The sequence below is a fragment of the Nematolebias whitei genome, chromosome 21, assembly GCF_014905685.2.
Source record: "Nematolebias whitei isolate Nwh7 chromosome 21, NemWhi1, whole genome shotgun sequence".
NCBI lineage: Eukaryota > Metazoa > Chordata > Actinopteri > Cyprinodontiformes > Rivulidae > Nematolebias > Nematolebias whitei.
In genome coordinates, this window is record NC_056518.1 from 30,842,141 (window position 1) to 30,854,136 (window position 11,996).

The 11,996-nt window shown below is 45.7% G+C and overlaps 3 protein-coding genes across 3 annotated transcripts in view; 1 reads left to right on the plus strand and 2 right to left on the minus strand.

The window, feature by feature from the left end:
* im:7136021 overlaps positions 1-2,806 on the minus strand; it is a 3,262-nt gene extending 456 nt beyond the window's left edge. Inside the window, exons 1-3 of the mRNA XM_037694813.1 lie at positions 2,101-2,806; positions 900-1,097; positions 279-489 (exon numbers count right to left, since the gene is read on the minus strand). Coding sequence (XP_037550741.1) covers positions 279-489; positions 900-1,097; positions 2,101-2,806 — 1,115 coding nt within the window. The remainder of the gene's footprint in view (positions 1-278; positions 490-899; positions 1,098-2,100) is intronic.
* Positions 2,807-4,784: 1,978 nt separating this feature from the next.
* yipf6 (Yip1 domain family, member 6) lies at positions 4,785-6,915 on the minus strand. The gene is made up of 2 exons (XM_037695195.1): positions 6,437-6,915; positions 4,785-5,560 (listed from the first exon to the last, which is right to left on the minus strand). Exons 1-2 carry the CDS (start codon positions 6,773-6,775, stop codon positions 5,219-5,221), a joined length of 681 nt encoding a protein of 226 aa, XP_037551123.1. The 5' UTR covers positions 6,776-6,915; the 3' UTR covers positions 4,785-5,218.
* A 1,208-nt stretch (positions 6,916-8,123) lies between these two features.
* On the plus strand, positions 8,124-11,701 carry snapc1b (small nuclear RNA activating complex, polypeptide 1b; the record flags this gene model as incomplete). The annotated part of the gene is given in 8 exon segments (XM_037695194.1): positions 8,124-8,379; positions 8,698-8,854; positions 8,940-9,080; positions 9,212-9,316; positions 9,392-9,550; positions 9,721-9,774; positions 10,854-10,916; positions 11,569-11,701. Coding segments are annotated over 8 exon segments (964 nt in total), but the record flags the coding sequence as incomplete, so codon positions are not given.
* Positions 11,702-11,996: the final 295 nt, after the last annotated feature.

Here is an 11,996-nt window from a genome sequence, read left to right on the forward strand (position 1 = left end):
TAAAAACCTGCAGGACAAGAGACGGGAAGTTGTTACAAACTAGTCTACAGGTAAAAACCTGCAGGACAAGAGACAGGAAGTTGTTACAAACTAGTCTACAGGTAAAAACCTGCAGGACAAGAGACAGGAAGTCGTTACAAAACTAGTCTACAGGTAAAAACCTGCAGGACAAGAGACAGGAAGTCGTTACAAACTAGTCTACGGGTTATTAGGTTATTTCCTGTGTGTAGCCCTGAATCTGCTGTGGTTAAATTAAAATGGCAGTGTGTCAAACTCACCGGATCCTCAGGGTCCGGAGCTGAGGAAACAACATGGGGATTCGTCTGCAGAGGCTGCCACTGGAGCGGTTCTGCTCGATGTCCAGGTGCTCCAGGCCAGGAACTTTAGGTGCAATGGAGTCCATGTCTTTCAAGGTTATGGCTACTCGCAGCGTCAGGCTGTTCACACGGGGCGGGAGGGTGGTCGTGTAGGTGGTGAGCGAGTTCCCACCTGAGAAAAGACCAACAAACCCACAGGTGAGTCACTGACCTAAACAGGGTCAGTTTCTATCACCTTGACCTGTAACCTGCTCACTGAGACCTGTAGTCTGAGATGGAGCTCAGCACTGCACAGTCTGACCTTCAGGGTGAATATGTTGTGAAGACTCATCTGTCTGAAATGTTCACTTATGAATAATGTTTCTCTCTGTGGAACGAAGGACTCTAAACGACCTTTGACCCTTCACTGATTGACGTTCAATAGCTGCTTTTGAGGTCCTTGATGATGTCTTTCCACCTGAGCATTGTGTTAACACACACCTCTATTAAGATCAATCAATCTTAACTTTAATCTGTGATAATCGATCCATAATTAAGATTGTTCATAAATGAACGTGACGTGTAAAGAAGTGGAGGACTCACCGATGATTGTGAGAGACTCCAGGTGCTGCAGAGGACTTATCCAGGACCTGAGGCGACACTCCACACCCTCCCTGATGTACCTGTAGCGGACCGACAAGGACTGGAGCGACGTCAGGCTCCTCAGTGCGTTCTCAGGAAGGAGGGTTTCTGGGTAATCCACCAGCTCCAGACTGGTCAGAGCGGGGCCGCCGTACGATCCTGCAACAGGAGAGAGGTTTTTAATCCAGACTCCCAAGAGTTCAGATAAACGGAGGAATCAAGGGCCCCCATTTATTAAAATTATGTGAATTGGGCTCCTCAAGTCCTTCTGGCCCAGGGGCCCACATCCTGAAACTTCTGACCATAGTTGCCATGTCTGCTTATTATAAGCGACTTTGGGCTTGTTTTTCTTTCCGACTGAAAGCAAAAGACGAGTGGTAGGTAGTTTGTTCCTTCAACCCCCTCCACCGATGTTACGTCCAGGCGAATGTTTCGTTCAGGTGCGGCTGACGAGTTTGTGCTGCAAAGATTTCATTCCAACCAAGGAGCTGCTCGAGCACAACCTGTACTCTGTGGAAGGAGCATTTGGAAGCACAGAGCGAGATGCAAACGAAAACAGCGATGATGGATTGTAGTTCAGGTAAAAGCTTTTTTTTTTTTTTTACATCTTTTTCATCTGTACCAGGCTTTGTGCTAATTTCCCACATGTGATCGAGTTCTGCGTTACAGATGAACAGACCTGACGGGGAAGGATGAAGAACAAGGAAAGAAGATGGTTTCACACTTGACCTGCTTGAGTTGGCTCGTCTGCTTTTAAACAGAGTTTAAAGAAAGTTTTTTGTTGACTGTGTTTACTATGAGTTTGCTGTTAAAAAAATAAATTTGTACGCATCCTTTATGATTGTCTATTGTTGTCCACTGTTGTCAGCACTTTGTTTAAAATTCAAGTCTCTCTGGTAAATGAGTCCCTGAAGCTCAATGGGATTAATTAAAGTTGAATTAATGTTACATATGCAAAATCTTTTTTTTTTTTTTTTAGAGCGTAAAAGTATGTTATTAACGTGTTTAGCATAACTTTGCTGTTTAAATGTAATGCCATAATAAATGTATGTTTATACTGTTTAAAAACGGCCTTTGTTTTACACAATGTGGTGGGTTGCCAGTTGGGCTGGTTGCTTGTTTCTATCGCGAGATCTGGCAACGCTGCGAGGCCCACACTCACCTGGCTGGTCCGGGTTCGGTGGGCTCAGGTAGTCGTCAGGAAGAGGTTCCGGAGGCTCCCCCTTCATGCCCCAGGAGAGGTGTCGCAGCTTCTTCAGGCCCAGCAGCATGTTGTGGAAGACGGTTCGGGGTACCGGCCTCACCGTGTCCAGCCCGTAGCCCTCCCCCTGCTCGTGGAACAGCAGCGACCGGAGGTTGGCCAGTTCGGACACGGTGTTGATGAACTCCACGGTGCTGGGCAGCCGGACGTTGCACACGCTCAGGTGGGTCAGCCGCTCCCGGAGGTGCTCCGTGAGGCTCGGGCCCAGCAGGGCTTCATCCCAGGTGGCGTTCCGTACCGCAAACTCCCGCAGGTCGGGGAACCAGGCCAGGTTGTCCAGGTATTTCTCCTTGTACTGTCGCCCGCCGTCCATGAAGACGATGGCCGTGAGAGACGGCAGGAACTTCACGAGGCGCCGCCACTCTTTACGCCGCAAGTGTCGCACCGCCACCCGGGTCAGCTTTCGGTGGTTCAAGGTGTGCCAGAAGCCGTAGGTGTACCGGCGGAGTTCGGACAGAACCACGATGTAGTGCCTCCACAGTGACGGGTGTTCGACCAGCTTGTTGAGATGCCTGGATGCGGACCGGACCGTGTGTTTCTCCTCGGTGCTCAGGTAGCTGAACACGTAGACCCAGAGCTCTGGCGGGAGCTGCGGAGGACCCTCCATCTTCCACCGCGGAGCCTCGCAGACAGCGGGAACCTGCACAGCCTCTCAACGCAGCCTTACAAACGCATAACACTTTAATTTTTATTTTTTAATAAAGCAGGACGTCTTTTATACAGACGTTCAGCCCGTTTACAGCCGAAAAGGGAGCTAGCTGCAGCTACGGCTGCGAGCCGTCTGGGCTTGATTACGTCAGAGGGATTTCTTCTTCTACGCATCAAATCCTGTTTGTGAACACTGAAGGGTTCTGCTGCCCCCTACAGGTCTCCATTGTACTACAGTTTTATCTTCAGAGGTGTTAAAAATATTTCTAAAAGTTTGGATTTAACGTTTTCCTTTTTTCTAGCGTTTTATGTCAGTCATATTTATTATTTTTTATTAATCTTAATGTTTTAACAATTGTTTTATGTGTTTAAATGTTCTTGATTTTATATGTACAGCACTTTGTGGCAGCTGTGTTTGTTTTAAGGGCTTCATAAATAAAGTATTATTATTATTATTATACTTAGAACCACGTGTTAGTGACATGCCTTACTGCAAATTCTGGTATTGATCCAATACCAAATGAATGGGGAGTGGTGGCACAGAGGTTAGAGAAGGCGAGCCTGTGATCTGAAGGTCACCAATTCGATTCCCCCGGACCGACATCAAAATGTGGATAGGAAAGGTGAAGCTCCCACACCTGCCTACACCCTCATTCACCCCACTCTGGGCCCTTGAGCAAGGCCCGTAACTCCCACCATCTGCTCCCCCAGGCGCCCTAGATGGCAGCTCTCTGCTCCACACACAGGGCTGTGGTAGCTCGGTGGTCTGTGGTTGAATCAGGAAGGGCATCCAGCATAAATACAATTGCCAAGTCTTTGTGCGAGTTAGTTCGCTGTGGTGACCCCTGAAGGGAGCAGCCGAAGAAAATAATTCTGATACTTTAACTCATTCAGATACAGATATATTAACTCATGGGGTGCGTTGTGTTTCATCAAAATAAATCCATCGATCCATTATCTTTACCCATTTATTCCATTTTGGGTCACGGGGGTCGCTGGTGCCCATGTCCAGCAATCACTGTGCGAGGGGCGGGGTACACCCTGGACGGGTCGCAAGTCCATCACAGGGACACATAGAGACAAACGAGACAAACAACCATTCACTCTCTCACTCACACCTAGGGACAATTTAGAGTTACCAATCAGCCTAACATGCATGTTTTTGGTCTGTGGGAGGAAACCGGAGCACCCGGAGAAAACCCACGCATGCACGGAGAGAACATGCAAACTCCACACAGAATGGCCCCTGGACCGGGGTTTGAACCAGGGTCAAAATAAATCATTAAAATAATTTTATATATATTTCCAGGATTGAATGAATCATTTTGCTGTCGTGTAGCAGATTATTTGCATTTTAAAACCTAAGAGGAATTTTAAAGTTTCTAGAAAAATTGTGCATTTACAAAAATTAAAATCAGTCTAAAGTGGAAGATGAATGTTTTAAAGCTTGCATGCTTCTTGGCTTTTTGTTCAGAAACAAAATATTAAAACATTATTTTCTTTTCTTGCACTTCTAGAACAGGAACAAAAAAAAAAAAAACTGCGGCGGGTAAGTGTTTGAATGGTGGAGTTCAAGGAGGAGTGAAGGAAATGGCACCAGAATAAAAGTCCAAACTTCAAAATAAAAGTTCAGTTTACCTCACTAATGAACCTCAGCCCCGGAGGTGACGGGTTTGGACCTGATCGATGCAGAGGAAGACGTTTCTTCAGCCCCGTCAGTTTGTGGGCCGCACACTAAACAGCTGCTGTTAATGTGAATTAAAGAGTTACCAGCTAATAAAAACAGTCACAACACAAATAAGATCAAGTCTCTTTCTTCCGAGTCCTCAGGAGCGTGGACCTTTTGTTTGTTAGCTAAACTGTGCACCATTTAACCGTCTTTCCCATTCGAGACTAAACCTGTTTGTGTCGGGAAGAACAGAAACTCTTAGAGGATTTCACATTTAATTTATTTTTAACAGAACTTTGCAAGCGGAATCATCTCAGCTGTCTTTAGTGTCGTGAAAACAACAAACGTCTACGAATAGAAAGAAAAACAAACATTCAGATTTTACAATCGGAGTTAAAGTCGAGAGATTTACAAACCAAAAGTGTTCTGAAAACGTTTGATAGCTTTTTAATCACAGAAAGGAAACGCACGGCCGCTCCGACTGTATTCAGAGGTTCTGTTCACATGGTCAGAACAGAACCAGGACGCACCAGAACCCCATCCGTCAGCTGCCGCAGTCTCATCCAGAACCAGAGGAAGTCTGGAATCACGTCTGAGTCGGAGTCCTTCTCCCGCAGCTCAGTAGTCGGCCACGTTAATCCAAAGGCAGATTCTGGTCTCCGTTTGAGTTCCTTCGCTCCACCCGTCCGGTTCCTCCGTTCGTCACGGGGAGAACGTCAGGATCATCCACCCGATCACAAAGTAGAAGAGAAACACCGGGTACACCACCAGAGCTTTGCGGTTGGCTGGCTGGCTGTCGGCGAGGAACGCCGTGGACGCAAAGGTGGACCAGCCGAAAGAGGCCGTCACCACCAGCAGCCGCACGGCGAAGCCCACCGTCCCCGAGGTGGTGAAGAGGACGACCCGGCACACGGCCATGGCCACGGTCAGGGGCATGATGCAGTACCCCAGCACGCACAGGCTCTGGAAGAAGGACAGCGTCCCGCCCAGCAGCTTGGAGTTCAGCGTGATGACGATGGAGCCGAACCAGACCACGACGAAGACCTGCGACCAAACGAGGCAGACGTCAGAAAAATTCAACTCGAGAAATGCCGAAGATACAAAACAGCTCCTGACAGGAACTCGTTAGACCGTCTCCTCTTGAGCCCAACAGAACCGCGGGGATCCGGCCTGCTGGCGTGAGGAGCGGCTCGCAGTCCCAATGCTTCGATTTTCAACACGTTTGTGCAAAAGATTTGTTCTTGAAATAATCTTTAGAGTTTGAAGAACACAAGAGCTGAATTTACCTCCTGCATGGCGGTCTCAGAACAGAAAACTTCAGCTACTTTATCAGCTAAAACACTCGCTGCTGTATTAGCTGAGATCTTTGAAGTTTATTAATCAGAGGGACAACTTTCAGAAACTGAAATTAAAACAGTAGCATAACCAAAACAACAAGGTGCTTTGTTTTTGTTTTTTCCAACTGGGAGCAGCTGAGCAACATCTCAAACAACATCAACTACAGCTGCAAAACAAGTTGGATGAGCTCCAAACCCCAACAAGGACCCATCCAGAGTATCAGGAAACTCATGTGGTGTTGTTTCACTGAAACATGCAGGATCATATCCTGACTCCAGCGTTTTTAATTGAATCAAATAAAATAAAAAAATCAGTATTTAACTGGTGTTTTAGCATAAACATTAGCTAAAAGTAGCCACATTGACAGACTCTTTGTGACTCCTAAACCCAACCTGTTAGTGTTGCTCTGTAAAATGTTCAATTGTGTTTTCCTTGATGACGTCTCTTGGTAGATGTAGCATCTCATAACTATTATGGAGACAAATGTCCCCCCCTGCTGTAAACCTCTAGCTCCGCTCCTGCCGTTCACCCTGTCAATGATGAAGCATGTAAACAAACAAACAAACAAACAAACAAAAACACCTCGGCGAACTGCGGGCCTCCCTGCTCGTTGCTGTCCGCCGCGCCGCCCTGCAGCAGCAGAGCCAGGGTGACGCACAGCAGCAGCGGGCCCCACAGGTCCCAGTCCCGCAGCAGAACCGAGCTCCTCTTCGGGTACAGCACGTGGACGAACTTCTTGCCCACGGCCCGCAGGTCCCGCAGGACGGTCTCCTTCACCGGCTCGTCCAGAGTGGACAGCTCGTCGTCTCTACTGGAGGGAGTGACGGGGACGGAGATGTCCCCTTCCACCGGGATGTCCTCCGGGATGGACACGTCCGAGAATCCAGCGAAAGGCCTGCTGGCCTCCTCCGCTGAAGCCATCCTGCTTTACTCTCAGACTTTAATTCTGGAGTCTAAACGGAACCAGCAGAGTCCACAAGACCTCTAAAATCCCCGTCGAGCGACCTAAACAGCCGCTACTACACGAAAACTACGATTTAGCAGCTAAGACGATTCTGCTCCACGTCAGCCGAGGATTGTTTACTTCCGCAAAGACGTAACTTACGTAATCGACGTACATCCTGGTGCTGCATTTAATGACACTCCGACGTTTTACCATTAATGAAAAGAAACCTCAAACTTCTGGCCAACTTTATTTTATAGCCAATATTTTATTTTAAAAATGTAACTAGGATAAAAAATACCTACAAGAGACAATTTATGGCTAAACAGAACAGAGTTAAGCTGCAAAAAAAGTTTTAAAGAGCTGACCCAGACTTCTATACAAAAGATGCACCAAAGATTTTGTCTCATCCATCCATTATCTTTACACTCTTCTTCCTTTTTGAGTCACGGGGGTTACTGGTGTCCATATCCATTAGTCACTGTGCGAGAAGCAGGGGACACCCTGGACAGATCTCCAGTCCACCACAGGGCCACAAACAAGACAACCATTCACTCGCTCACTCACACCTAGGGACAATTTAGAGTTACCAATCAGCCTAACATGCATGTTTTTGGTCGGCGTGAGAAAACTGAAGTATCCTGAGAATGCACGGAGAGAACATGCAAACTCCACCCAGAATGGTCCCGGGACGGGATTTGAACTGGCAACCTTCTCGCTGAGAGGCAACAACTCTACCAACTGAGCACCGAGGTTAAAATAAAAAACAACTTTATATAATTTGAATGGTTGTTGTTTGTCTCGTCTCTATGTCCCTGTGATGGACTTGCGATCTGTCCAGGATTTCTCCCACTTCTCGCACAGTGATAGCTGGACATGGGCACCAGTGACCCCCGCGACCCGAAAAGTAAGAAACGGGATGGATTTAAATTAGTTTCCCTGATAAATAAATAGTTTTTAAAGGTAACAGTTGAGATCTTATTAAGAAAACGGTTTTAATCACTATCTAGTTTTTAAATATGTTTTTCCGCCAGGAGTTAATTTATCATTGCTTTTAAAGTAGATTTAATTAAATTTTTATGAAGTTTACATCAATGTAAAAGGATAATTCTTAACTTGTAAAATACAATGATAAATTATATTTACGTTTATGCAGTATTTTACAAATTCTTTTTACTTATTTTACATAAAAAGTTTTGTATCATCAGCAAGCTGATAGAAGCTTGTGGTGGTTTTCTTGTTTAAACTTTAACTGTAAGTTTTTTTATTTTATTTCAGAGGACCGTGAAGGTATCATTGCCGTCTGCTGCTGATGACGCAATAAGTCCTCGACAGGGTTTACGTCCACTTCCGTTTTGATAAAAATGCTCCGTAACCTCAAATTAGTTTTGTGGATTCAGGTTGTTTTTGTTTGTTTGTGTGTTTGAATCATGTCATCCAGCAGATCTGAGACAACTTCCTGCCAGAAGAATGTCAAATCAGACTTCGAGGAGCTGCTGGGCCGATTCCAGGCGACACAGTCGGTTCGGTTCGAGGTGTTCGTCAACATCTGGAGGGAGATGAAGTTCGCCCAGATATTCTGGTAAATTTAAAAATAAATATTTGATTTATAGAAGTTAGAAAAGCAATTGCGATCAAACGCTCAAAAAAAAAATTTTGAAATTCAACAACAATCTTGATCAAGATTTAACTTTTATTTGGTCCAGGTTTGGACCACGGTCCGCTCTTAGGAGCCCTAAAAAACTACACTTACAACTTTTAAACTGTGAATGTGTGAAATTCTGCACGAAAAATATAAAATAAAACTGTACGTCTTAAATAAAATAATAAGGAGTAAAGTGTTCAGTGAAGTGTTAAATGTTTCGGATCTCTGGGGTTCGTTTTGTTTTTCTTGGCTCAGGGGCACCAGAAACCACAAGAGACGGATGTTCAGTCGTCTGGTCCTGGACGCAGCTTACTGCTACTTCCTGCCTCCGTTCAGCTTTCAGATCCGCGTTGGAGGACTTTACCTGCTGTACAGTTTGTATCACAGTCAGACGGCCTGTCCCCCTGAGCAGGTCAGAACCGCAGCTCTCTGTGGACTCTATGGTTGACGGGTCTGTCTGTCACACTGGTCCAAGTCCTTCCTGTCTCTGTCTGCAGATCCGTCTGGCCATGAAGGACTGGGAGGAGGTGAAGAAGTTTGAGAAGGACGCAGTGTCCGCTCAGCACCTGGACGTCATATATGTCCTTCGACAGCTGATGTCGTGCAAAGCGTTCCACTTCACGGCGATGCCGGTTCTGGTGAGCTTCAAGAGTCAAACCTCAAGTTTCAGTTTGAAGGTTTTATAACCTGGACTGATCTGAGACGGCATCAAATGTTGAGAAGAAGCTCTAAAACCTGCATTTTGTCTTCTCTCCTCCTCTCCGTGCAGCTTTTCTACAACAGGAAGCGGACTGAGAACAGGTCGGAGCTGTGCGAGTCATTTGTGGAGCAAACGTCTCGTCCGCAGGAACTGATCCACTCCGAGCTGCTGGAGGTGAGCATCGCCTCGCTGCTGGACTGTGACTCTTCAGAGTTTGAGTTTTGAAAGGTTCGGTTTGTCCTCCTGCAGGAAATGTCCAACATCAACAACCTCTACACAAAGATGAAGACGTCCGCTGTCTCTCAGAAGATGGAGTCGGGTGACTCGTCCCTTAATCTGATCCAGAAAGACCTGGTCTCTCAGCTTCGCAGCACGGTGCTGGACTTCTACACCTGGCAGCAGAGAAAGGTGGGACGTCGCAGGAAGTGTTGCCCTCAGCTGTCTTTTGATAAGAAATGTACAAATATGCAAACAAAAGTATCAAATATGTTCAAATATGAGATTAAAATGAAAGACGTGTAAAAGTTTAATGAGTGATGTGGATTTAATCCTAATCCTGTTTTTTGTTGTTCTGACAGGGAACTGGTGATAATAATAAAAACAGCCTGGAGGGAACTTCTTCTCAGCACGAGGTAAATAATATTTGGTCATAATTTTTATTAGTTTTCCAACAAAGATCTACATGAAAACACTCGACGGTGAGCCGAGGGACAGCTGTGGGTCCTACAGGGTCCTCGGGTGGTTTGGACCGTCTGTATAAACAGCAGCAGTCTTCTCTGGGTCCCCTTCACTCTGACTGGGGCCCTGCAACACTGGCTGTTATTAAAAACAAGCAGCCAGAATCTGGAGGGTCTTTGCAGAGTCCAGGGGAAGTCTTCAGAGACGCATGAAGCCAGTGTCTCTCTGGGAGACTCGTCTGTGGACGGCGTTCATGAGTAGTCTTTAAAATGTCTCCGCACATTTCAGGGGGTTCTTAATGTCCTTGTGTGAGACGTTCTCCGGCTCGTCGCTTGAAGTTTGAACTCGTTCAAAAAGATTTTGCAGCAGATCTTCTCTGAACCCGTCTGGATTTCGATTCTGTAATTCCAGATGTGTGTCCTGACCCCTGCAGGAGCTCTGCTGTGACAGAACACAGCTGAGGCTGCAGCCCCAAAGGTCCACGTCTAAAAACCTGAACGGGTCGGCTTTAGAGGGGGGTTCCATGTGCAGGTCCACAGTCCGGGTTAAGTCTCCAACAGCCACAGATCAGTGTCCTCACTCAGGGACAGCTTGGAGACACAAATCTGTAGAACAGTTTCTCTTGGATTCAGACCAAACAATACTTGAGCCGTGCCAACCCAACGAGGTCACAGATCTCTGGTTCTGGTCCTCCTGGACCTGAAGGCAACCGGATCATGCAGATTCTGGTCTGTAGGAGGAACCTCACGGGGAGAGCATATAATCTCCACACAGAAAGACCACAGGTCCGACTCGGGGCTTGAACTTTGCACTTTCTTGCTGTGAGGCAACAGAGCTAACCACTGATCCACCGTGCAGTGTTTGGAGTTCCTGCTTGTTTCCTGAAGAACAAAAACAAATTTAAATTTCTGAACAACTTGTGGCTAAAAATCCTAACACATCGGTGCAGACGGAGAAACGGCAGGTTTAGAAACACTGAGGTGTTGTTTTTATTTACTGTTGTTTTTAAAGCACTTCCTGTTTGTGTCCGCAGAGCTCCAGTAGAGCCGAGCTCATAGCTTCCATCAAGTCGAAGGCTTACGGAGAAGCAGCCGAGGTTTGGGTGGTTCCTTCTTCACTTCTTTGTGTTTATATTCAAAATAAAACCATTTTTAAACAATAATTCATTTCTTTTTACATGTTTTTATCGCCTGCTGCCTTGAAGTTATTTGGCAGTTCATTGTTCTGTTAGCATAATATCTGATGAATAAGTGGGCGGAGTTTAATGAAACTCAAAGCGATGATTGGATGTTCGTCTACAACTGGTTAATATTTGGAGTCGGTCTGGTTCAAGATGGCCGCCACAGCTAATCAACTTTCAAGAACATAAATGTTTTTATGTTGGTGTGGTAGTAGCTGAGAGTCCTCCCGAACACACCCTGAGGGGGGAAGCTGGGTTTTTATGTTTTCTTCGTTTCAGGGATCTAAAAGTCTTTTATTGTTTAAAAACTTTGTTTTACGAACTTGTTGGCTAAGGTTGAGTAGCTGCGGCGGCCATCTTTTTGATGCTCAGCCAATCATTTCTTTCTGACAGTTTCATTAAAATCTGTTCAGAGGTTCACGAGTTATTTTACTAACAGATGCACATACACACACAGGAGACTGTTACATGATCACCCACCTTTCATGGCAGCGGGAGATAAGCATATTGAGTTCACGTGATTAAAACGGGATGAAATGATGTCAGTTTGTGTGTGTGTGTTCTTGAGGTCTCCAAGTCGAGGCGTCATCGTCAGGTGGAGATGTTCTCCACCCCCGAGGAAACTGGACACGTCCCTAAATCCAGCATAACCATCAAACCGACTCTCAGAAACAGAACCAAGGAGACATTCCACGTGTCCGGTAAATTCCTTTTCAAAATAAAGCTCCACAGGCAGAAGTCGACATCTTGATCCAAAAAGATTAAAATCAAAAAACTTAACTGGATTTTAAAATCGCTGAAACAACAAACAGAATCCCAGGTTTATATTTTACACACGAAACGTTTACACGTTGGCTGAAAACAAACTGATTCAAATATTTATAGTTTATATTAAAATGAGTTTATGTCTTAAGAGAAATGGTCCTGATCAAGTGTCTGGACTAATTTCACTTCCTGTTTGTGTTTTGATGGGTTCATTAACTTCCTGTTTGTGTT